The sequence below is a fragment of the Podarcis erhardii genome (genome assembly GCF_964252035.2).
Source record: "Podarcis erhardii genome assembly, chromosome: 5".
Lineage (NCBI taxonomy): Eukaryota > Metazoa > Chordata > Lepidosauria > Squamata > Lacertidae > Podarcis > Podarcis erhardii.
The window spans coordinates 43,656,766-43,681,726 of record NC_138509.1 but is presented as its reverse complement, the minus strand read 5'-3'; the positions used below and the strand labels follow the sequence as shown (position 1 = coordinate 43,681,726).

The 24,961-nt window shown below is 38.1% G+C and overlaps 1 protein-coding gene across 4 annotated transcripts in view; it reads left to right on the top strand.

Annotated features, from left to right (window-relative positions):
• DOCK1 (dedicator of cytokinesis 1) overlaps nt 1–24,961 on the top strand; it is a 376,896-nt gene that overhangs the window by 91,169 nt on the left and 260,766 nt on the right. For all 4 annotated transcript variants that reach the window (XM_081863133.1, XM_081863131.1, XM_081863134.1 and 1 more), the window contains exons 16-23: nt 3,875–3,947; nt 6,729–6,832; nt 7,353–7,536; nt 11,267–11,364; nt 12,307–12,396; nt 14,947–15,047; nt 17,297–17,422; nt 18,016–18,124. In XM_081863133.1, the coding sequence (XP_081719259.1) occupies nt 3,875–3,947; nt 6,729–6,832; nt 7,353–7,536; nt 11,267–11,364; nt 12,307–12,396; nt 14,947–15,047; nt 17,297–17,422; nt 18,016–18,124 (885 nt within the window). The remainder of the gene's footprint in view (nt 1–3,874; nt 3,948–6,728; nt 6,833–7,352; nt 7,537–11,266; nt 11,365–12,306; nt 12,397–14,946; nt 15,048–17,296; nt 17,423–18,015; nt 18,125–24,961) is intronic.

Here is a 24,961-nt window from a genome sequence, read left to right as displayed (position 1 = left end):
TCTGGAAAGCTGTCTGTGGACAAACGCCAGCTCCTTTGGCCTGAAGTGAGTTGAGCGCCACACCCCATAGTCACCTTTAACTGGACTTAACTGTCTAGGGGTCCTTTACATTTACTATCTTTACTATGGATAGTAAAGTCAAACCACAGTTTATAAAGCTGGCTCATTTCAACTATTCAAAGATAAGATTGATAATTTCTTAGGGTTCAGCAGTTAATATGAAATAAAAATAGGAACTTTTGGTCTGCTTTTGTGCACAGTGGGAGGGGGAAACAATAGTCCAGAGCTCAGTTAGGCTTTTCTTGTAACACTAAACTATGGTTTAGCGTCTTCTCTGAATGCAGCTACTTATGTATTTGCATGTGCATTTGATGAAGTTACAACCATAGGGCATTCTGTCAGATGGCTGTTGAGTTGGAAGAAATTTAGTATCTAGAGAACTATTTGATGGCTGGGAAAAATGTGCGCAGAACACATAGATTCTGGATACAGTGGAACCCTGGGTTGCAAACATGATCCGTGTGGGAGGTACGTTCACAACCCGCACCGTTTGCAACAGCAAAAGCGTGGATCGGTGCTTCTGTGCATGCGCAAAGCGCGATTTAGTGTTTCTGCGCATGCGCGAGTGCCGAAACTCAGACGTAACCTGTTCTGGTACTTCCGGGTTCGGCGCAGTGCACAACCCAAAATCGCATAACCTGAAGCGTCTGTAACCTGAGGTACCACTGTATAAAGAATTGAAAGAATATCTGAATGCTATTAACAAAAGCAGGAGGTCCAGGGGCTTGACAGCAGTAGGTTTCTGTGGGAACCTTTTATGGCAGTAAGATTTGTGCTCAGTGCCGTGGAAGGAATGAAGGAAAAAGTAATCGAAACGGTGAAGCAGAGTTAGAATATAATCAGCCAAGTTTTGGCATGGAAGTGAAGGAATGTATGTGTAGCACTGGAAAAGCAGAATGTAGGTAGTCAAGGCAACAGGCTTGTCAGAGGAAACTGCCTTTTATCAAGTCAGACAATTTGTTCATCTAACTCTGCATTATCTACCCTGACCGGCAGCAGATCTCCAAGATCATAGACAAAGAACCTTCTGCGTTCAAAGCATGTGCTCTGCTACTGCTTTGTGGCAGCTCCAAAGCTTTAGCTGTAGGTGTTAATCCCTATGGGGAGGTAGATGTGGTACATGATAGCAGGAAAATATCCTTGATGGCATTGAAGAGGGACTGATATTAATAATAGTGCAAATTAACCTTTGGCAACGCCCAGGAAGCCACTTGGGTGTTACACATGGCAGCTGCCTTAACTTCACTTCCTGCACAGTGGGTTCCCTTCCATCCACTTTCTCTGTATTTTAAAAGGAATATCTAACATCTACAGATACTGCTTTTGAGGCAACAAAGGCACAAACTAAGGGATTTAAACCTCTTTCCCCATCTTGGAAGTACATCTGAAGTTGGATGATCTGATTTTTCTAGTGAATAAAATCTCAGTTAGGTTCTACATTAGAAAAAAAAATTACCGTGTTTTTTTGCTCTATAAGACTCACTTTTTCCCTCCTAAAAAGTAAGGGGAAATGTGTGTGCGTCTTATGGAGCGAATGCAGGCTGCGCAGCAATCTCAGAAGCCAGAACAGCAAGGGGTATCACTGCTTTTGCTGCGCAGCGATCCCTCTTGTTGTTCTGGCTTCTGAGATTCAGAATATTTTTTTTCTTGTTTTCCTTCTCCAAAAACTAGGTGCGTCTTATGGTCTGGTGCGTCTTATAGTGCGAAAAATACGGTATAATATACGGTATAATATGAAAGTGAGGGTGATAACGTGTGCTAAACAAATGCTATCTTATATGGAAACAAATATCTGCATAGGGTTATTTATACTTACATGAAGTGTTCTGACATTTGGGCAGGGGATAGTATATTATTATGAAATAGGGATGTGATAAATGAAGAGAAACCGGTGAATAGGAAGGGCAAATGTTGGTGAGACAAAAGTTAAATTGAATTGACAGTTCTGATACATATGGACAGCAACAAAACTGAGCTGCTGGATCAAAGAGTGCGTATATGGATTGATGGAACAGGTGTGATGTAAATGTCAAGGTAGACAAGGTGAACATAGCTCCGAAAATTGAGGAGCGTCAAAACACTAGAATCTGTCTGGCCTGCTTGTGACTGCTGTAAAGTTCTGCAGCAAATGATAGCACTCATTCCTTATTGGTTTGTAGAGCTGAAAGCTGACAGTGTGAGGTATTATTTTATTTCCCCCTCTGGTATTACCAGGCTTTAAGGCATGGGAGGAAGGCCTGCTCCATATCCCTGAGTTATACTTCTGGGTACAGTATCAAAACAATATAGAATTACATCTCAGGCTGTGCTTTAAGCCATCCAGTGCTCTGATCTGGAGGAAAGGCAAGAACGAAGTATATTTGTTTTGGTATTATAGCTCAAACAAGTGGTCTTAGTTTAATATATTTTTCAAGGTGGGCATTCAGAAATGATTTCACAGCTTGTTTTCTTAGCGCAGTTGTGCTTGAATCATGAGTATGTTGTTCTCAAGGGGCTCACCTGCATCCAGACCTTTTAAATGATGTCCCAGACTGAGTTAGGACATAGTTAAGCTGATTCATTTTAACTGACTTTTTCAGACTCTACATTGCATTGTGGATCAAAGTTATGTGTTTATTTTGTTAAATGAAAATTTCCACACTATTTCCATTTTAAAAAACACCACATGCTCAAGGCAGCTTATAACGTGCATTTTTTAAAACAACAACAATAACAACAACATTAAACTGAGAAGAATTAAAAACCAGCAACAGGAAACTCTAAAACCAGATTCCGTAAAATCATTCAGAAAAATCAACTAAAGGGATAGAACCACTAAAATAGAAGCTGAAAGGAGCAAACATGATTTTACCTTGTGCCTATATGCTATATGGGGAGATCCCAAGTGGGCTGAGTCCAAAGTCAAAGTTATACCTCAGTAAAAAGTTAATAGATGGTCTTGGTCAGTTTTCCCCTATATTCCATAAAAGTACTGATGGTATCAGGGACGCAGGTGGTGCTGTGCTTTAAACCACTGAGCCTAGGGCTTCCCGATCAGAAGGTCGGCGGTTCGAATCCCCACTACGGGGTGAGCTCCCGTTGCCCGGTCCCAGCTCCTGCCCACCTAGCAGTTTGAAAGCATGTCAAGTGCAAGTAGATAAATAGGTACAGCTCTGGCAGGAAGGTAAACAGTGTTTCTGTGTGCTGCTCTAGTTCGCCAGATGTGGCTTAGTCATGCTGGCCACATGACCCGGAAGCTGTCTGTGGACAAACACCGGCTCCCTCGGCCTAAAGAGCGAGATGAGTGCCGCAACCCCAGAGTCGTCCACAACTGGACCTAACAGTCAGGGGTACCTTTACCTTTACCTTGTGGTATACAGGACAGGTTGCTTCTTTAAAGTTATGAAAAATCACATTTTTTTTGCTCTATAAATGTATTGAATAAGACTGATGCTGTTTTTCTGTTTACTAATACAGCTTCTAAAACTGCAATAAGTATTTAAAAAACATACTTGAAAAAAACTTTTTGAAATAGCTGCATAGCTATTTACATGCCTTCTTCATTGCATCAGATTTGCGGCAAGTGGAGAATGCCTGCAGGCAAGGATGCAGAAAAGTTTTTATAACTTAGAATCTATCTCTTCCAAGTTATAAAAACTTCTTTGTCTTTTCAGCTGCAGGTTTCTTTCTTGATTAGGCAGGCACTTTAATTACAATCTTGTCTTTTTTTATGTTTTTATAAGTTTTGTTGCCTGCCACCTTGATAGTTTATGAGAGTTGGTAGCGTATAAATATTTTTACAAATAAATGGATGTGTACATTTTCTTTTGTGAAGGTTGCAATTCCCATTGAAGATGTAAACCGCAGTCACTTAAGGTTTACCTTTCGGCACAGGTCATCCCAGGACTGTGAGTACTTCTCCCCTGCTCATTTTACTTGTAGTATCTGTGTTTACTTTAAGGAAGTCTCTGTTTAATTTTTATTAATGTTTTGGAGTCCTTTTTCTTTCTGAATTTGGGCCCTTTCCCTCTGACCTCACTTTAGCTGACTTTTGCTATACTTTCCTCCCCTTTGCATTTCCATAAGTGAGTCAGTTGTCAACAGTGGGTGCTGGCAGGTAAGTAAGGATATTTTGTATGGGGAAAATAAACTAGCTTGCTTGCATTTGTGTGATCCTCATCGGTTGTGAAGTTCAATTGTGAGGAATGCTTGCAAGTAACTTACTTGTTAGCCAAGTGCTGACTCCATCAGGCTTATGATAATGTTCTGATTAAAGTTTGATATTTTTTATGTTCCCTGTATCTGGCTTGTGTGGACTTTTAATTTCTCACAATTTATAAGTAAAAAAAAAAAAAAAAAGCATGGCTTGTGTGCTTGAGTTAGACTGGCTCTCTTAACTAATGTGCTTGTATTTTCTGAAGAGTTGCAGTTTGAATTTTCATTACGCCATCAGCATAAGAATCAAAGCTTTAATCGTGTAACCTTCACTTGAATGTATTTAAGAACTTGTAATATTTGACACCTACTCCATAATGGATAATGCTTGTGTAATTAAAAGCTGCTATTTTGATATAAAAATTAGTCATAAGAATGAAAGTAGTGCTTCCTTTAATAGAATATTTAACAGTTTCACTAATGAAAAACAATATGCGGCAAATTACTGTCATATTTATGAGACTGAACTACAAATTGATTCAGTAGGAAGCAGTCACATTACTTTGCGGCAGTTCATGGGTGGCCAGACCTATTGAGCTTTGGATTATTGCATTCATTATGGGTTAAAACTCAGGACTGCCACAGCGCTTTTTCATATATTTTTTGGACTGCCATAGGGTTGATGAGTGTTGCCCTTCTGTCTCTATTTCTCATCTGCTTGCCCTGTCACTTTGCTTCCTTGAACTCACACCAGCGGGTTCTTTTATTATTAATGATAGAAAATGGAAGTAGCTGATTATAGGCTCATTGGGTTCAGCTGTTGACCCAAAAGGAAACATGAACTTTCTACTGCTGTGTAGATTATATTTCGGGCTTTCCTTACATTATTATAAAGATAGAGTGTTTTAAGGGGTTGTGGGGAAAGATCCTGAAATCACAGCCCTCCCCCAAAGTGCTTTCTTTCTTAAGAAATTGAGGAAGATAGGCTTTAAGAACAGACATTTATTATTATTATTATTATTATTATTATTATTATTATTATTATTATTTATTAAATTTGTATACTGCCCTTCATCTGAAGATCACAAGGTGGTCACAACATAAAAATAAAAAATGAGAATACAAAATACATAATAAACAAAAATAGAAACAAACCAATAACCCCCCTCCCAGAAACACATTTAAAAGGCCATAGAATATTAATCAGTCTGAGGCCTGATTGAAGAGAAATCTTTTTGCCTGATGCTTAAAGATATACAATGAAGGCACCAGGCAAGCTTCCTCAGGAAAAGCATTCCACAAATGGGAAGCCACCCTCACGACCTCTCGTGGAGGAGGCACACAAAGAAGGGCCTCACATTATGATTGCAGGGTCCAGGTTGGTTAAATTGGGTGTAGCACTTGAATTTCATTCTGCATAAGAAGTTGAGATAGTCTGGAATAAATAATACTGTTTGCAGTTAGTTAAACACTATCACAGAAACTTCCTTTAAGGAGTAAAGAACCAGTATCTTAGAAAGTAAGTATTTCTAACCTGGTTATAATAATTCTTTTTCGCAGCACTTTTTCTTCATGTGTACATTCTTGAATAATCTTTCTCATGAGCGTATGATGCCGCCTGAAGATTAATAAGCACACTGTAGCCCAGACTTCCTAAAGTGATGCTTTTCACATGTTTTGGATCACAATTCCCATCATTCCAGATTATTGGCTACATTGTCTGGAGTTGTAGTTCAAAATATCCAAAGAGCACCAGGTTTGGAAAAACTGCTCTAGCCCTTATGTCTTGTGCCACGTAGTGTATGGGTAGCCAATATGGTGTCCTACAGAGGTTTAGGAGTACAACTTCCATTATCTCCAATCATTAGGCATGCTGATGGGATTTACAGATGACAACATCTGACCGATACATGTTGGCTATTCCTGTGCTACTGTATAGTCTTATGATGGGCCCAGGGCCAGAATACATAGCACATAGCAAGAGAGAGCCAATTTAAGGGTGTGCAAAAGGCCCAAGGGCCCTGCCTGTATTTTGGAATTTTGGAGATTGAGGAGGAGGCATAAAGGAGCATGAGCTCACTATTCTACCTGACTCCTTTTGTTCCATTAATCAGGGATTTGGTAAATAACTTGTGCAGCTGGTCTTCTAGGCGCTTGAATCTGGATGCCTTGCTGGGAAATGTGGATAACTTCTCATGAGCTGCATCACAGCCTTATGTGGAGTGGCACATCCGGGTCACTGTTACGTATACATCTCATTGCAGTCTGGCGCATAGTGCTGGGGGTTGAGTTTAATCGTGGAGCCATTTTTAACAGAAGACTTTTATACATTGCATTCTGTGAGTGCAAACAGGCAAGTGGATATACCCTGTATTTCTAAATTTCCAGTTTATTCTGAACACACAGCCTTATTTAACATAAGGTTATTTACTAGACTTCATGTGTGGCATTAGAACAACCTGTGTCTGCATTCTTGAATGTCTTCATCTGTAGTCATTATCATTGATTTACAATATGTTTCTGTACTTAAACAGCCAAAGATAAATCTGAGAAAATATTTGCCCTGGCGTTTGTTAAATTGATGAGATATGATGGAACAACACTACGGGATGGAGAGCATGATCTTATAGTGTACAAGGTATTATTCTAACCATATGTTGCAGTACTTTGAGAATACAAATATTTAAGGAATAGTTATTTTCTACAGTGTAATGTAGAAGTATAGCTTTTGCCTATATTCAGATGTTATTCCCTTAGTAACAGAAAAATAATGTAGGTTATAAGGAAGAAGAGTGAAACTTCACTTTTGTACAGCTGCTTAAGAAAAAATTAAAACAACTTACTGAGCCCACTATGCTTTCTTAGTTTAGAGCTTAGTTTGGAGCTTTTCTAATGGATAATGTGAAACATTTTCCTTTTTTGTTCATCCTTCCCTCTAGGTAGGTAACTTGGAATATTGGTGGGTTTAACAGGTGTTGAAAAGCCATTAATTTTGCTGTGTGACATGTTTTTGATCTACTCTTTGAAAGCTTTGAGGGGGAAAGTGTCTTCAAGTTGTAGTCTCATTTAAAATGAAATAAGCTGTGATTAAATGCAGAATAAAAAATGTTTTCAGCAGCTATACTTAATATTTGCATTTTATTGGAATAATGTTGCAGGCAGAAGCAAAGAAGCTAGAAGATTTTTCGACTTACTTAAGCTTGCCCTCTACTAAAATAGAATTGGAGGAAAAAGGTCACTCAACGGCTGGCAAGGGCATGCAAAACCTTGGAAGCTGCACCATCAGTAAAGATTCCTTTCAGATTTCTACTCTAGTTTGTTCAACGAAGCTAACTCAAAATGGTGAGGAAGATTATCACATCCTAGAATAAAAAGAACTGCCTTGCATTTGCAAAGAATAATAATATAGGCAGCTGTTTGTTCAAGTTGAGTCTCCTTTATGATACTCCTGAGTTGGGAAACATCTTTTGGTCATGGACCTTATATTTAAAAAATATGGATTTCTTGCAAACGTTGGGTGACTGACCTTCTGTAAAGTCTTATCAGTTGCATTGTATTTATCTAAATGATGTGCACACTCTTGGAAATAATAAATGAAAATGGCAGAAGAAAAAACAATGTTTAGGAGATAGTTGAGTAATATTCAACTTTCCTAGCTATATTTGAACTTCTGTTGGTAAGGGCCTATCTATGACAGTATTATTCTTATTGGACTTCTGATTTTGTTTTATCCAAGAAGAAGAGTATAGAGGGGATCAGTGGCAATCCATTACTTCAAAATATTTCAAAATCTGATGTATTTTAGGAGGGCATGTTTCTTATAAATTTATTTTATTCATAGCAATTAATCTTATTAACTTGCTTTACCTTTAGATTTGAAAAAAAATGAAACACAGTTCAGCAGCAAGCATAAAACATGCTTATAATCCATCTCCAAATGTATGAAAAGATATACTGATGTAAAAAAAGAAATATAAACTGAGGGGAAGTAGGTGAGACGGAGTTCTACAAACAGAAAGCCGCTACAGAGAAGTCCCTAATCTGAGTCACATTTACAACAGGCCATACTGGTTGACAGATCATAAGAGAAGCTGCCCCTGCAGATCACACTTTAAATTGGGCACAGTAGCAAGTAGACACCCAGAACAGCTCCTGGGAAGCTGGTGTTCTATGATGTTTTTTCACTGTGCTGTTCAAAACTCCTGTGGCAAGAAGAGCCCCATGTAGAACACATTATGGTACTCTAACCAGGGTATTGGCCAGTATGGTCAGGCTATGCCAGCCTAGGAAAGACCATAGTTGGTGAACCATGCATAGCTAAAAGTAGGTATTCCTAGCCATGGAAGCCAATTGAGCCTTGAGTGACAAAGCTGAATTCAGGGGGAATGCAAGACTCTACAGGTAGTTTTCTGAAATTCCCTGACATGAGAACCACCCATCAACAACACATCTGCCTTGTTGGAATTCAACATGGATGTGTTATTTAAGCATGCTTTTTAGCCACAGATTCCCACAACTTGGTTCACAAAATGCAAATTGAAATCGCACAAACAGTTTGAACTGAAACACCAAAGATAAAATGGTACTCTGTTTAATCTGTTTATTCTTTGTACGATTTCACCTGCATCCTCAAGGAAAGGACTTGGATTAGTGGTGCTTAATAGATACCTCTCTTTCCCACTCCCACTTTGTACAAACACCCTGTGGTTATAATAGGTACCCAGACAAGGAGGAGAACTGAATGAGGATTATGTGGGGGCATGTTGATGAACCCATCATTCTGCAGTTCTCTGAGAAACAGCTTTGCTGAGTCCCATGTTAAGTGCTCTGCATGTAGATGATGTGCCTGTTCTAGAATAATTATACCCATAAATGTTTTTTTAATCACATTTATTATTTTGTTATCTCCTTCCCCCCTTTTTTCCTTTTAAATGTTCACTGGGACCTTTGTTAGAAGCAATACTCTTGCTTCAGGATATGATTATCAATTTAGGAAAAAGAAATAAAGAAGTGCTCCCAATAGCTTGTAATGCAGGGGTTGGAGTAGATAGGGAACTGCTGTTCAGGAAAGCAAATAAGAACCTTTGATGACCAGCTTCTAGATAAACAGTTCTGTTAAAAATTGTATTAGAAAATTAAGGAATGAACATAGGTGGTTTTACTGTTCAGCTGGGTTGAAGAAATGCACAGGTAATGATATCTGGACACTGGATAAATTGTTATTCTTGGTGAGATGGAAATCTGACATCTGACTGCCATTTTTGGCAACTGCCTCATGTTTTTTGGATCTGATTGACATATGTGACATTTAAGGAAAAGCTTTTGTTATTTTGCAGTGTTGTTTTGCAGTGTTCAGCTCCACAATGATTTTCATGCATTGTTGAGGCAATGGTAATTCTTAAAGCATTTTCAATATTTAAACAAACGCTTACATTTGTAATTCATGTGTTAAAGCCGACAATAAGTCTGTGTTGAAGCTGCCTTTATTGGTAGACAAAACCATAATTGACTTTAGAGAGTAATTTCTTCATTTTTGAAGTTCTCCTGTACTCTTTCTGTCAACTTTATTCAGTATGTTAAAAAGGTTTTATGGTTACTTTTAGCATCTTTGAAATTGAGCTGTTATACATTCCATATGTCAGTTGATCTGGATGTATGTTTGCACTGGATTAGATACTGCATAAGTGCTGAGTCCTAAGCACATTTTTGCAGGGACATTTTTGCATATATTCAGCTAATTGTAGTAGGATCTTGGGAAGCTCAACATGTTGAATTTGTTTTTATATGGCAATGGTCTAAAAAGTTTCTTTTTCAACCTAATGTTTCTCTTCCTAATTAATTTTAAAAGTCAAATGTTTCAGGGCATCCCATGCTGATTAGTAGAAAGCCTCCCTAATATTTCATTTGCAGCCCCTATGCTTTCTTCATCCTGGCAGAACAACAAAAATCAAAGACTAATCCTATCTTTTCATGCCTTAAAGGGGTGTACTGACCTTTAAATAGAGGTTCATGGGACAGCATTGTATTTTAAATGTGGATCAAAATCCATTGTTCTACCAGTTGACCTGCAATCCTTGCAAATATTACCGGTATGTTTAGAACTGTATAGCTGGAATCATAACATTGCATACATTGCCCTTCCCTGATATAATCCTAATATTGCATTAGTGATGTTTGAATGACAGGATCATGTTTGTTGGGTAAATCATGGTAAAAGTCCGTATGCTTACCACCATCTCTTGAGGTGCCTATTTTGGGGAGTAGAAGCCTGTAGCCCTCCAGAAGTTGGCTGAAATTCCTATAATCCCTCACCCGGGAGCTGTTCAACATCTGGAAGGCCAAAGGCACCCTATTGCTGATTTATAAGGAAATTTCTCACACTGTCTACTTACTTGCCCTTCAGATTTCACCAGTGTGTTGTTGGACTATATACCATTTTGGAATACATGAAGGAAATAACAAGATTTAATGCTCCCTTCTACTCTGGCATGCTATATTCTGTCCATGTAGTTAGCTTTCTTATTTATCACATAATTTTTATCTTTATGTCTGTCCAAATTACGCTGTGCAAATTTGCTGATTTTAAAAAGATTAGCAGTGTTACCTTAGAAATCCTTTTGAGTTCATAATACTTACTTCCAGATAAAAAAGTGTATAGGATTGCAGCCTGAGTTGTTTATTTATTTAACTAAATTTATATACCACTTGGTTGTAAACACAACAACACCACCTAAGTGGTTTACAATATAAAATAAAACATTAAAATTATCTATAAAACCGGTATTGAAAATAAAAAAGAACTATGCTAGCTAAAAGGAAACAAAATGCATTTTACTTCTGTATGTCTGGTTAGGCTTGCCGAAACAAATATGTTTTAAGCAGATGCTGAAAAGAATACAGTAAGGGCGCCTGCCTAGTGTCAAGAGGCAGGGAGTTCCAAAGTTTTTGTGCTGCTACACTAAAATATTGCTTTCTTACAGTTGTTTCCATCTCTACTCTGCATTGTATTCTACTGGCATTAGAGCTAACAGATTTGCCTTTTTCTGGTTGTTTCTATGTTGTTTACTCTTAGTGGACTTGCTGGGGCTGCTGAAGTGGCGATCGAACACAAACCTTCTGCAACAGAATCTGAGACAACTGATGAAGGTTGATGGAGGTGAAGTGGTTAAGGTAACAAATCCATTTTCCAGCAGCTGTTTGGCTGATATATTGACTTGAAAGCATATTTAACTCTTGTTTCTATATCTAATATAGCTGACGTCGTGCAGTATTACTTTTAAATGTATACAATTTTTTTACATATGTGATAAAAGGGTGATTCTGTAAAAGTGCTTTATGGTTTTTACTAAGTGAAACAACCTGCTCATTATTTGTTGATAACATTGATTATTTACCTCCACTTGATACTGAAGAGGAAAAATGCATTTCAGAGAATGTTCTTGGAAGTTTTATGTCTGGCTCATGCTGATAGGTGACAGAAATTGTGCATTGATTTATGCGCACACCAACTCAGATAAAACTTAATTGCATGTAGTGATGCATAGGGTTTTTGCCAAGGTTTGGTCAAGCTGTTGATAACTTACCATAGTAAAATAACATGAGAGAGCAGTGTTTGGGCAGATTAGATAGACATGGGTATGCATATGCATATGTACAGTATCTTTTATACTGGCAAAGCCCACACAAGAAATTACTGTATTTTTTTGCACCATAACACTCACTTTTTTCCTCCTAAAAAGTAAGGTGAAATGTCTGTGTATGTTATGGAGGGAATGCCTACGGGTGGAATGCCTACGGATTTTCCTCCTCTAAAAACTACGTGCGTGTTATGGTCGGGTGCGTGTTATAGAGCGGAAAATACGGTAATAACAGCAACAAACATCCCCCAACAAACCCCCGTAAACAATACTCAAGCCCCACTTAGCATGGTCAGGGATGTCGGATGTGTAATCTCACTACGTAATCTCACTATGTAATCTCAGGTTGGCTACCCCAGTTTTATACTAGTATATAGTATATAATTATATACTATTATATAGTATTTTATACTATTACATAGTATTTTGTATACCTATATTTTGTTAAAATAGCAATTTTAATATTTCTTTGCAGTTTCTCCAAGACACACTAGATGCGCTCTTCAACATAATGATGGAGAATTCTGAAAGTGAAACATTTGACACTCTGGTGTTTGATGCCTTGGTAATTTATACATTTTCATTTAATTTATTCATGTTATTATCCCCTGGAAATAGCAGAGCAGCTAATATAGAGCTTCACATGGTTTCCATGTAGGGCCTCTTCATTTTGGCAGCTCCTTAGCCTTTGGGTGACCAATGATGTTTTTGGCTGGTAAAAATAACGTCTTTGGGTATTTATACTGCTATTTCCCCAAAGTGATTGGAAATCTATGTTTAAATGAATTTTGATGGACTAATTAAATAATTGTAATTTCATATCTAGAACTGGAAGAGAACTGAGTTTGGATGGCTGAGTAAAATACATACCGTAAAAGAGCACAATTTTTGTTTCAATGTAGCTGTGTATGGTGTTTTTCCCATTTTTGTGAAACAAAAATGACCATTTCAGTCTATGAAGCCCCATGTACTTCACAGGGACCAACTTGTTTCTCTTCCCATTTGTTTTCTGATATACCATATTGTAAAAACAGAATTTTAGCTTAAATAAAAAAAAGAAGTTCCTCTTAATAGGGCAAAATATCAATTCCTGTGAGATGGGGTTTATCAGCGCTGTGGTGCTGGGATAAAGAAGGAGTTTAACCTTATCTAACATTTCACACATCATTTGCCGGTAGGTCTTCATAATCTTGGCTGGTTTGGCCCTCAGTTTTCACCTCTTGATTTGAGAACTACTATGATACCTTCGGATGTTACATAAGAGGCACGCTGATGCTCAAGCTCATAATATATTGTGCTAGTATAGCTGTTAAATCTGAAGGTGTTGTAGGATTCTGTGATAGTATGGAGCAGAAGGTAATACAAGGGAACGAATTTTGAGGATGTACGGTCCAATGTGATGACAAAGATAAATTGGCGGTGTACAAAATGGCCGTGTGTGAGGAGCCCCTCAATCTAGAGGTGAAATCAAAGCAGGAACATTGTAGATAGAGGTAGCTGATTTTTTTCTCAGATAAAGGAATCTTGCAGGTAGAAGGGGGGGAGGTGGTCTTTTTAGATTTCACTTCAGAGCAGGAGTGCAAGATTAGCAAAGGTTCAAAAGATAGCTCTTGGATACATTAAGGTTATATTGCAAAAACAACAACCCAAGAACAACAAAAAGGCAGTAAGAATATTTGTTGTCATCATTTTCCTTTTTATATGTCAGAATTCTCACTGTTATCAACACAGGAAAGTCACACCCTTTGGCATGCACACCAAATTAAATAATTTCATTTAATTGTTAATAACAGGCGGCGGTGTGTCACGCTAGTGACCTGGCAGGGAATGTTACATGCTCCTAAAGCATATTTCTATGTGAAATGGAGTACAGGAAGCTGCTCTCCTGAAATACCACCCCAACAAGAAAACATTTCCCCATTTTGTTCCTAACAAAAGTATATATCCATTAATTGCAAGAAGCTGTGGTTGGTTCTGGAAGTCTTTCATCCTGACAGGAATCCCTGCAACCTCAGCCTCACTTGCCACCACCACTAGTTTTTTTAGGTGGATTTTATATGCATATGGGGAAATGGATACAGATATAGAGGATTCAATGATTGATGTTGGCAGTTTCTATGGCTTTTCCCTCAAGGCAATTTTCCCTCAAGCCATTTTACTTCCACACCTCAGCTCTCTCCAATGGAGTTCTGCTTTCCCTGACTCTTGACCCCCAACAGGCCAATAACCATCCAAGTGACTCAAACCTCCAGGAATTGAGTGTGAAATTTGCCTCTCTCCCTTCCGTCAGAACTTGTCACCCAACAACCTCTGCTAAATAGGCTTTCATGATACAAGGCCTCCTCGTAGTCAGGGGGTCCCAGAATATATATTCTTATTAAACACAGTCATAATTACACACACACACACAGCATTTCTCCACACAGAGAAATGGTTTTGGTTTTAGTTTTAGTACAAGATAGATCTATTTGAATATCTCACAGAAAATGTTCTTTTAAAAAGGCATTTCTATTATTTTCTTTTATTCCCCAGGTAATATTGGGTGTCACATGCTGGTGTGTCAAGCCGATGTAGGGAACTTAAATCACCTTTGTATAGTATTCTGAATATAAAAAACTGCCCTCTGGGCACCTGGGAAATAATATATACAATTTCCAGATCCCTGATAGTGGAAAAGTTTATGTCACTGTGTCCAAAGTTAGACTTTCTGAGCCAGAATGCCTTCATTTAAAGAGGTAAAGAATTAAAAGTGAATATCTAACGATGATAAAGCAAGCAAGCCTAAACAATGTGTTTTAAATTCCGTAGAAAATTCAAAATACTCAGTTTCGGTTCATCAGCGGTGAAGAGGGCGAGGCCTCTTTTAAAAGTTACCTCTTCAGCATTTGAGTTCACCTTCTGAAGCCCTCTGTTTGGCTCAAGTGACAATTTTAAGTACCTGCTCAAAATTGCACTCTGCCCTCCTTCTTTGAAAACGAATGTATGAAGATTAAATCCCCCTCACAAGTATACGTGGCACTTTGGAGGTCCCTTCTAACTATCTGTTTGCATAAAAAATGTAAACATTCAGAATACTATATTTTCATGATAATAGAGTATCTTTCAAACTGAACAGGTATTTATCATTGGACTAATTGCTGACCGGAAGTTCCAGCATTTTAACCCTGTTTTAGAAACCTACATTAAGAAACATTTCAGCGCTACTTTGGCCTACACGTAAGCTTTTAATTTTTCTTCTTTTTCTTTGACCAAGTAATATGTGTTGTAAGCTACAATTGTGATGTCTGGTTATGTTAGCTTGGTGTTTAGGCTTATCAGCTCTTGAAGTTCAGGGCTGGGTGCTTGCCATACATTTAAAGCATGTTACCCTCCCTTCTAAAGAACCATTGGACCTGTAGTTTCTTAAGGGTGCTAGGAATTATAGCTCTGTGGTGGTAAACTACAGTTTCCAGGATTCATTTTTTGGCATGGGCTTAAAATGTATGGTGTATTCCAGCCCAAGTGGCATCCCAGGGCTATTGGAGGGGATGTGCCGACTTACTCCTATGGTTACTTTCATAGTGTAAAGATTGAGTTATGTGTGGCAGGTCAATCTCGGTAATGGTTGGAGTTACCCATTTCCTCCCTTTCAGAGGCGTTAAAATGCAGTTCATCTTTATAAATGGGAGTTGGTTGGAGTAAGATGAGATTATAATTGTGGCAATATTAAAAACTGGTATCATGACACTTTTCTCACAAGCTTTTCTTTCCCTGAATGTCGACCCAAACCTGAGCTGTAGTATTTCTGATTCTATATTTGGGGTCAGCAGTTTATAGTCTGGAGTTATTGAACAGTTAAAAGTAATAGATACAATAAATTAAAATAACTAATTTTTAAGAATGTTAACTGTCACAAGCTCTTGTGACAGGAAAGGGCTATTTGTTTAATGTACACACAACTTGTGTAACATTCTGTAGTGTTCGTTTTTCACTTAAATTACATCAGTTAATGCTTGTCCTGAACGGTGCTAATAATGTTGAGACTTATGTGTGTTTATGTAGCTTTAATCTAATATTACTGCCATGAATGATTAGTTGTGAGGGAAATACCCCCAAATAAAACAAGCCTGTTCATTGAATGAGAAATAAATAAAATAATAATAATAATAATAATAATAATAATAATAATAATAATAGAGCACACATATGACTGATGGTAATACCTGCTTAATTTTTGTCAGTGAAGGATATCCAGTTGTGGCATCCCATTTGCACAATAGATGTCCACTTGTGTAAAGGACTTATTATTTTTTCCTTGCAGTCCTGGATGCACCCCCAAAATCTGTGGGTTGTGGGAGTGGTGCTTTGGAGCAGATGGGGGGAGGGGTTCAGGAGGATGCAGGAAATAAGGGAGATCTTTTATTTGCCTTGTGTAACATTGGATTTTACTCATAGCTATTCTTGGGAAAGAGCTATTTATTTTTTAAAATTCTATAACTAAACATAAAAATCCATTAGGAATAATTGCTAGTTTGCATTTGGAAGATTTTGTCAGTATTAATGGCATCCTTATGAACGCCACATACAGTGGAATCTGCTAACTGAATAGTGTTACAAATCAAAGCTTAGTTTTCGGTAATGCCATTGTAAATTAATTGACCTGCAACACTTTTAATTATTGGGCAAAGGGTTGCAAAATGAATATTTATTTATTAAATTTTTATATCACCCTTCACCCCATAGATTTTAGGGTGCGTTCACAACGTAAAAATACAATATAAAACCCCCCACAAAATGCACAATAAAAAGTAAATGCAGTGAAAAGGGGCTGTTTCAAATGCAGGTCCTACTAAAGAAGTCAAGCCCAGCAATCTTTATGGCTGCATTCTCAGGTCACACTAAGGGAGTCACCGGTGCAGTGCTCATGTGCGCAGATGTGCCCCTTGGGACTTCGCCTGGTTTTCACAAAGGCTCTTGAGCCTTCCCTCCTTCATTGCTCCCTTCTTCATTAGGTGGTGAATGTGGTTACCTTCCTCTCCCTTAAAGTCAATAGAGATGGAGGAAGTTGGAAGATCTATTTCCTCTTTCAGCTCTGTGTGCTTTTCAAGGCTTGGGAGTAGCACCACAGCAGTTGAATGGAAAGCCATCTTTCAAAGGGAAGGGGGGAAAGGTGAGAGGCCTGACAAAGTGAAAAGAAGAAAATGGAGAAACTAGGAGTAGACAGGAGGGGGGAAAGTTGGGTGCCTCAGGAGTGCGAGAGATTCTTCTGAAATTGCATAATTTTTTCATGGGTCCCCCAACCATCATCAGATCACATTTTTCTCTGTGGACTGAACCATACAAATTATGTATCCAGTGTAATCTTTGCTGTCATGGTGCAGAAGAGTTCTTGGAACCATCGCCATGGTATACTTGATTGTGACTGTTGCATGCCAGTAAATAATTTTCATTTTTCAGAACCTACTTCTTTTTATCTCCTCGTATAGAAAACTGACAAAAGTTTTAAGAACCTATGTGGATAATGCTGCTGTCACTGATCAACTATTCAAAGCTATGAAATCTTTGGAATACATCTTCAAATTTATTGTACGGTCAAGAATTTTGTTCAACCAGTATGTATAGTAGCTTTTCTTATTATTATAGCTTTCAAATTATTTAATTCTTCTCTTATTAATATTAGATAAGGTGAGGCATATTATTTTGGGTATACTGAAAATATTGCCGTGTTTCTGATTAAATGAATGTTGACCATTATTACGCTGTGTTCAGATTTTTTCTCTCCTGCTGACTGATAATTAATTCATTTGATGGTTTTGGTAAGATAATATGCAGTTTGTCTCAATAAGTAGGCAAAGTCTCCAAATTTTAATGATGCAGTAACAGATCATTCTTCAGCTCCCTATCCTATTTGATCATACTGATGCTTAGGTAACATTGACTCTGACATAGAGTTAAGATTATCTCTTAGCTATAAGGAAAATGCTTAGTCAGTGTTATTTTAGGGTAAGGTAAGTTTGCATTTATTGTGCTTTGTACTGTTTCTAAATATTAGCGGTGGCAAATGTGGTGCCCTCTAGTTGCTATTGGACTGCAGCTTCCATAAAACCCAATATTGGAGCTGTACTCCAACAACATCTGGAGGCACCATGTTGGCCTTTTAGATGATGATGATGATGATGATGATGATAATAATATTGTTTTTCAGGCTTTATGAAAACAAAGGTGAAGCTGATTTTAGGGAATCTTTACTTCAGCTGTTTAAGTCTATCAATGAAATGATGAGCAGTGCCTCTGAGCAGACTGTTATAGTAAAGGTATGATTTGGAAATGAAGAATAACAAGGTTTTTAATATTGTGTACTAAGTGTGTTTGAGATTCATTATTTTGATTTTAATACAGTGGTACCTTGGGTTACATAGGCTTCAGGTTACAGACGCTTCAAGTTACAGACTCTGTTAGACCAGAAATAGTACCTCGGGTTAAGAACTTTGCTTCAGGATGAGAACAGAAATTGTGTGGCGGCGGTGCGGCAGCAGCGGGAGGCCCCATTAGCTAAAGTGATGCTTCAGGTTAAGAACAGTTTCAGGTTAAGAACAGACCTCTGGAACGAATTAAGTTCTTAACCCGAGGTACCACTGTATACAAATAATAATTAGCATTAATATCTTTTTCAGAGGCTTAAGGTATTGAATGTATTTTCATGTCATGTCCATTGGGACCTCATGATCCCTCAAACCTCACAGCCATGTAAGTGGGGGTTGTCAGAACCGCAGTTGGATATCGGAAAGGATTAACCTTCCTCTCTGGACCGTCCTGAACAGAAGCAGGACTTCCCATGGCTTTAATTAATAAAAGAAAAAAAATCATACTAAAGATTTAGCATAATGTGTAGTTTAGGCAGCTGATTTCAGAAGGGTGTCGCTGGGCTATTGGGTTGGGCTTAGGCTTCATCCTGATGATGGGACAGGAGGAAAACTCTTCAGGAATGTAATTGGCTCCCAATCAGTATCTTGCTCCTGCCTAGGTTTATTCTAGATCATGCACACCATGCTCAACTGTGTTTTAGTAATGTGTAAACGCAGCCAGTGTGTCTTTACCAAAGCCATAGAAAAATCTTTAAAAGTATGCATATTACGAGAGGCTTCAATTCCTTGTTCTGCAGAATTATGTTGAGAATCTGTGTGCTAAAGTAGTATTTTGTATTGTGGAATGTCATTTTGAAGCCTTGTTTAAGTTTCTTTCTTGAAGCTAGAAAAAGATACACCAGCAGAACATTAATAGTAGAATATGGAGTACAGCAATGGAACTCTGATGCTACTGATTCTACTTTCTGATATTGCAGTGGTACAGGTTTGGTTTTGCTGTGTTTTGCACAGAGGTAGATGCATCAGTTGTGGCCACCCCTCTCCCCCTTTAGCACCTTTATTCACATTTGCTTATTATAGTTCCTAATTTCGTTGTATTTTAAAAAATAATAATTCATACCCTACTTCTCAGCCACAAAAGACGCTCTAAACAAGTTTAAATCTGGAGGTCTAAGTATAATATGTTGGTATGGGAAACTGTCATGTAACGGGCCAATGGCCGTAATAAAGATCAATCCAATCCAATCGATATAGCTCTAAACAAGTTGCACAAATAATTAAATCTTTCCACAATAAAAAAATAACCATCTCTCTCTCTCTCTCTCTCTCTCTCTCTCTCTCTCTCTCACACACACACACACACCATCCCTTCTCCTATGTTGCAGTCTTTCCTCACTTATCTAGGTCCCCGAACTGGTGATCTTTAAGCAATTGGCAATTTGTGAAATTATAGTTCTATTAATTTAGATCAGCCTAGAAAATACCTTTCCATATTCTGTTACAGAGTAGTTAGTCGTTTAAATAAACGAGAAATTTGTTTCCTATAATAACTCTGCTTGCAAACTGTGTCATTTTCATTAAAGAATAATTAACTTTACGGTGGTTGAGCTTCTGCCACAATATATAGGATGCCTTGAAAGATACAGAAAATGTTCCATCGTGAGAATGTTGTCTTCACTTAACAGAAGGGAAAATAGGATTTGAGAACTATTTAAATTACTAGATAGCCTCTTACCATTTCATTCTTTTTTTTAACACTGGTTTTATTTATTTTCATGGTACAGAAGATAAATTTTGAGAAAACAGTTGTTACAACAGTAAACAACAAGTAACTTGTCCTAATAAAATTACAGACTTTTATCATGCCATTTGTTAAAGTTTCATTTGATTACTCTTAAGAGATCATGCCACATTTTCCCATGAGTGCTGGGAGGATTTCTGCCACAGTCTTAACTATTTATGTATTGAATAAACATTTGCCATATGTTATAAAAGGAATATGGATTGTATTTGCCCTTTGCTGCTCTCACCTGGCATGTTAGTTTCCCAGCCAATGCTGTTGACCATACCCTGTTATACCTAGAATCAATGTTCAGCCCATCACCGGTTTTCCAACATCTGGCTGTCTCCAAATGAGCAGCAGTCAATAGCAGTCATCTTCAGGATAATCATGAGCAGACGGGAACAGTCTATTGCTTGTGAGAAGCTGCCTTATCTGGTATTCAGAGAGGTGCCACTCTTAACATCGGACAGCTGAGTACTGGACACCCTCAGGGAGGGTTTACGTCTAGAGGTAGCTTTCCTGCCCAATCATCCTTCCTTCTGTGGTCTTGGTAGATTACCCCCTCCCCCGCAAAAAAACAAATGAGGATTTATCAGGAGATACTGTACGTCATTTGTTGGCCATTCTTGCAGAATGCTTCTCTAGAGATTATTAAAGATTCTTCACAATTGCCAAACTGGGAGATTCCTTACTGGACCTAAAATACCTCAACCAGTTCATCATTTACCACAGCTTCAGAATGGAAGCCCAGTTATCTATCAGAGCAGCTCTCTGCCTGGGAGACTTCCTGACATCTATTCACCTGATGGAAGTCTACCTTCATAATCCCATTCACTCTAGCCACAGGAAAAAAAATTAGTTTATATTTAAGCAGTGAAGGTTAATGCATCCCTGAGAGCCAACTCAGGGTTAGGAGTCCATGTTAGAGCAGTTAGTTACTTGGAGTTGAAAAACAAGGACTGGAAATTGGTTGGTTGGTTGGCTGGCTACACTTCTGTAGAAGTATGATGATGATGATGATGATGATGATGATGATGATGATGATGATAAAAATTTATCTCTGCCAAGACAAGACTGAAATAAAGTTGCCATCAGCTAAAAAAGAAAAAGTGTATTTTTGACATGTCTACATGGAGATAGGAGTGCTTAGCTACAAATTTCTCAGAACATGTATCCTTACCCCAGTTCCTCTCTGAAATTTCTCTAATTTGTTGCTTTTTTACGCATATGGTACTACATTTCTAAGTTTTGCCCCCTTGAGTCTTGAAACCCCTCATTTCTTTACGAAGTAGCATATAATAAGGGCAAACGAAACCTTTTAATTTACTATATATTTTGAAAAATGGTTTATGTGTTCGCCCATTTGTTCATTCTCCATGTGTTTGAATAACTCAAAGATATTGTTGCCAAATTTGGTACAAAAGTTCCCAAGGTGGGGGGCGGTGTTGGTTGATGTTTCGACACTGATCACCATTTTGAATCAAGATGGGAGATCAGAAAATTACTTTGCAGTGACTTCTCCCATTTTATAGCATAGCTTTGGCTGCCTATTGAGTTTTCATCACCAAACTCAGCATGAAGGTTCCAGAGGTGGGTGTGGCAGACTTCATCACCATGTGGATGCTAGACACATTTTGAATTCTGCCTGAATTCTGACATAGCTTCCTCTGCCTTGCAAGATATTGTTGCCAAACTTGGCATGGGGGTGCCTGAAGTTGAGGTTAGGCTCTTCATTGATGTTTGGATGCCAGGCATGATTTTGAATCAAGATGGTTGGCCAAACATGACATTGGTGTGATTTTACCAGACTTTTGGCATGAGAGGTCCAAGCTCACAAATTCCACAATCCATTTTTAAAAATCATAATATTTTCTGGATTCTAAAAATTTCCAGGCAGTGGCAGACCCTCCCTGTTAGTTTCCTATAAATCAGAACAGGAATTTCATAGGGTCTAAGCGTGATACCTAGGAATGATGGAGGACCAAACTTTCATTTATTTGCCTGGTGATACTGGCAATACATGCCATCCTTAGGTTGATTAAATTCTGTCATTTTTGTTATCATGGGAACAGGGGCACAAACTTTGGCTCTGTGCTGTGCAAATATGTTAGTAATTCTAATTAAAAACGTTAATTTAAGAAGTTAACAAACTGCTTAATTGTTGGTAATTGTTCCTGATGTTGCATTGGTATCTGATGATTGTCATCTGAAATTAATATCCCTGTGCTCATGTATATCAGCATCTGGGAATAGCCAAGATAGTAACAATGCCACTAATCATGCGGGGTTTCATTTCAGCTACAGCGTGCAAACCAAGTAAGAGGTTGCATTTCCTGCTTAGCTTTCATAAGAATTAGTATTGACCTTTCATAATATTAGCTGGCTTTCTGATTAAACCAGTTTAGAGTCACTCTCTTTCCTTTCTCTTTTCTAACTATATTACAGTTTTAACAAGATGAGAAATACTGTCTGTACTCTGGTCAGAGCTTATTTTGCCAGATTTCCCTTTATTTCAGACGCACTGAAACAATTATTAAATAGGAAACTACAACACAACCCAGCAGTACTATTCTTTTATTTTAATGACCAGATATATCTAAAGAAATAGGTTATATATATTATATAAAAAATAAAAGACTTAAACCTAGGCCATCAGTTCAAATGAAATCCATATCAGTTTGTTTTATATTGTACTTTTCCATGCAGAATTCTGTGGCTGTAACCCAAATACCTACTTTAAATATGCCCAAAGGCTTGTGGGATGTACAGAGGGTTTTTTTTTCTTTTCCTCTGAGCCATGACCCCCCCCATACAATATTAGAAACTCTTCTGATTTTAAAATTGTTTACTGAGGAGTCAGGTAATATTTTGCTGATGTTTCACTCCCTGATGCTAAAGCACAGATTTTCAAAGTCTGGATTCCCTCTTGGGAAATTGCTGTTGTCCTGGAACCTATTCCATTCCTTAATTGAAAATGTTTGCTTCTAATGGCTTTTTATAATTCCTTGATATAGTATAGCCCCCACTCCCCCCAAATGATCTATTGTAGAGCCTAATAATACCCAATATACATAAGTAAAGTGAATATATAAATAAGGAAATACGTGGGATGTTCTCTAAGCAGCTAGTTCAGCTTTGACACAGCAATTTTTTACCCATTTAAAAAGCCTTACTTTCATACCACCAATGGAGCATACATTCAATCTTACCTGGAAACAACCACAGTTTGACGTGAAACTCTCAGCCGGTGTTACTTATGCTAAAAACAGAACCCATTTGCAATATGAGGTAGCATTAGAGTTGAACTCCCCTTGGCCTGGTCAGTCATCAGGAATGAATATATTGGTGAAAATATTGACAAGCAAGTCACCCTGAATGAATGCATATACCTACCTCATCCAGATGTAATGATATGCTGTGGCTTTTCACTACAGAAATAAGCCTAAATCAGCTTTGTGCTCCTCCCTCCTCTGGTTCACAAGGAGTCTGGAAGCTTTCACTTCTGCTTTTGACTAACTGCAGCTTGCCATTTTGCTGACTGTGCCTGATGGGACTTGGAAGTCCAAGAACACATGGAGGGCCAAAGGTTCCCCATCCCTGTTGTAATGATAAATTGCTTTATTATCCATCCAAATGCAGCCACAGCCTCTTAAGCACCCCCTTTTATCATTTATAATAATAAAAAAGCTATATTTACATTTAGATCACTTTCAGATGTTCTTAAATGCTTAAACTTCATAAATTTAGAGACCTAAATGTCATGTTGTTATAACATTGAGGTTGTGCTGGATGCCTTCTGGGATTACCTTCCAGCCCTTTGATTTAATAGTTGTAATTCTTGAAACTGCAGAAGAGGAGGGTCTGTCTATCTATCATCTATCTATCTACATTTGCTTTTGTTAAGTAGATAGCATGGGCCTTCAGTGATGCAAAGCGTTGGCATAGATGCCAGACAGCTGAATATGGTAGCAGGGCTGGGGCATGTCTTCCTTTCCCTTTCCCTTGCCTTGGTTGGAGGTGGCATCATCTAGAGCAGGAGTCAGCAAACTTTTTCAGCAGGGGGCTGGTCCACTGTCCATCAGACCTTGTGGGGGGGGGGGGCAGACTATATTTTGAAAAAAGAAATGAACGAATTCCTATGCCTCACAAATAACCCAGAGATGCATTTTAAATAAAAGCACACATTCTGCTCATGTAAAAACACACTGATTCCTGGACCGTCCGCGGGGCAGATTTAGAAGGCGTTGGGCCGGATCTGGCCCCTGGGCCTTAGTTTGCCTACCCATGATCTAGAGGTCTAGCAGTCTTAGAACTTGAGATCTGACTTGCTCAAAGCTATGGCCTTGGTGGTTCTCCTATCATATTGAGTGGAGAAGCAGGATCTATTGCAGTGTTAATGCTGCAAATCTTTCTTCTTACGCTAACGTGGCATATATAAAAATAAACCTTATATCACAGAAGCTCCATAAGTTTCCAGTGACCTTTACTTCAAGGAAACCAAGAGATGTGCTGAACACCCTGAAACATCTTACTCCTTGGAATGCATGTAACAATATTTTGGAAAATAATCACAGCACTTCGCAGAAGACTTAACACAGAAAATAGTTCTTAAGATTTTGGGACTTAAACTAATGCCTGAAGTGACTCTTAGAAGATTAAGCAACTATGACTAATGGACATCTTCATTCTGAATGTTAACCTAAAATGCAGTTCAGTAGTAAGCTTTTTTACTTATCGTTGAATTTAAAATAAACATTCATTGGCCTAGGTTGTCATAGAGTAGGTTGAGCAATTACTTACTGTACATCTAACAGACATATTTGCAATCGGACGACATACATTCTTTATAACGTAAAAGAATTATTCAGAGGAAACACAAACATGGTGGATCAAGGCGTGTTTAGTTGTTCTGTGAAAAAACCAGAATGCTTCTCCATCAGTGGAGGGAGATCAGCTATATTTATGGTTTGTGTGAATTTTTTTTCATTCTTTGCTAACTAAAA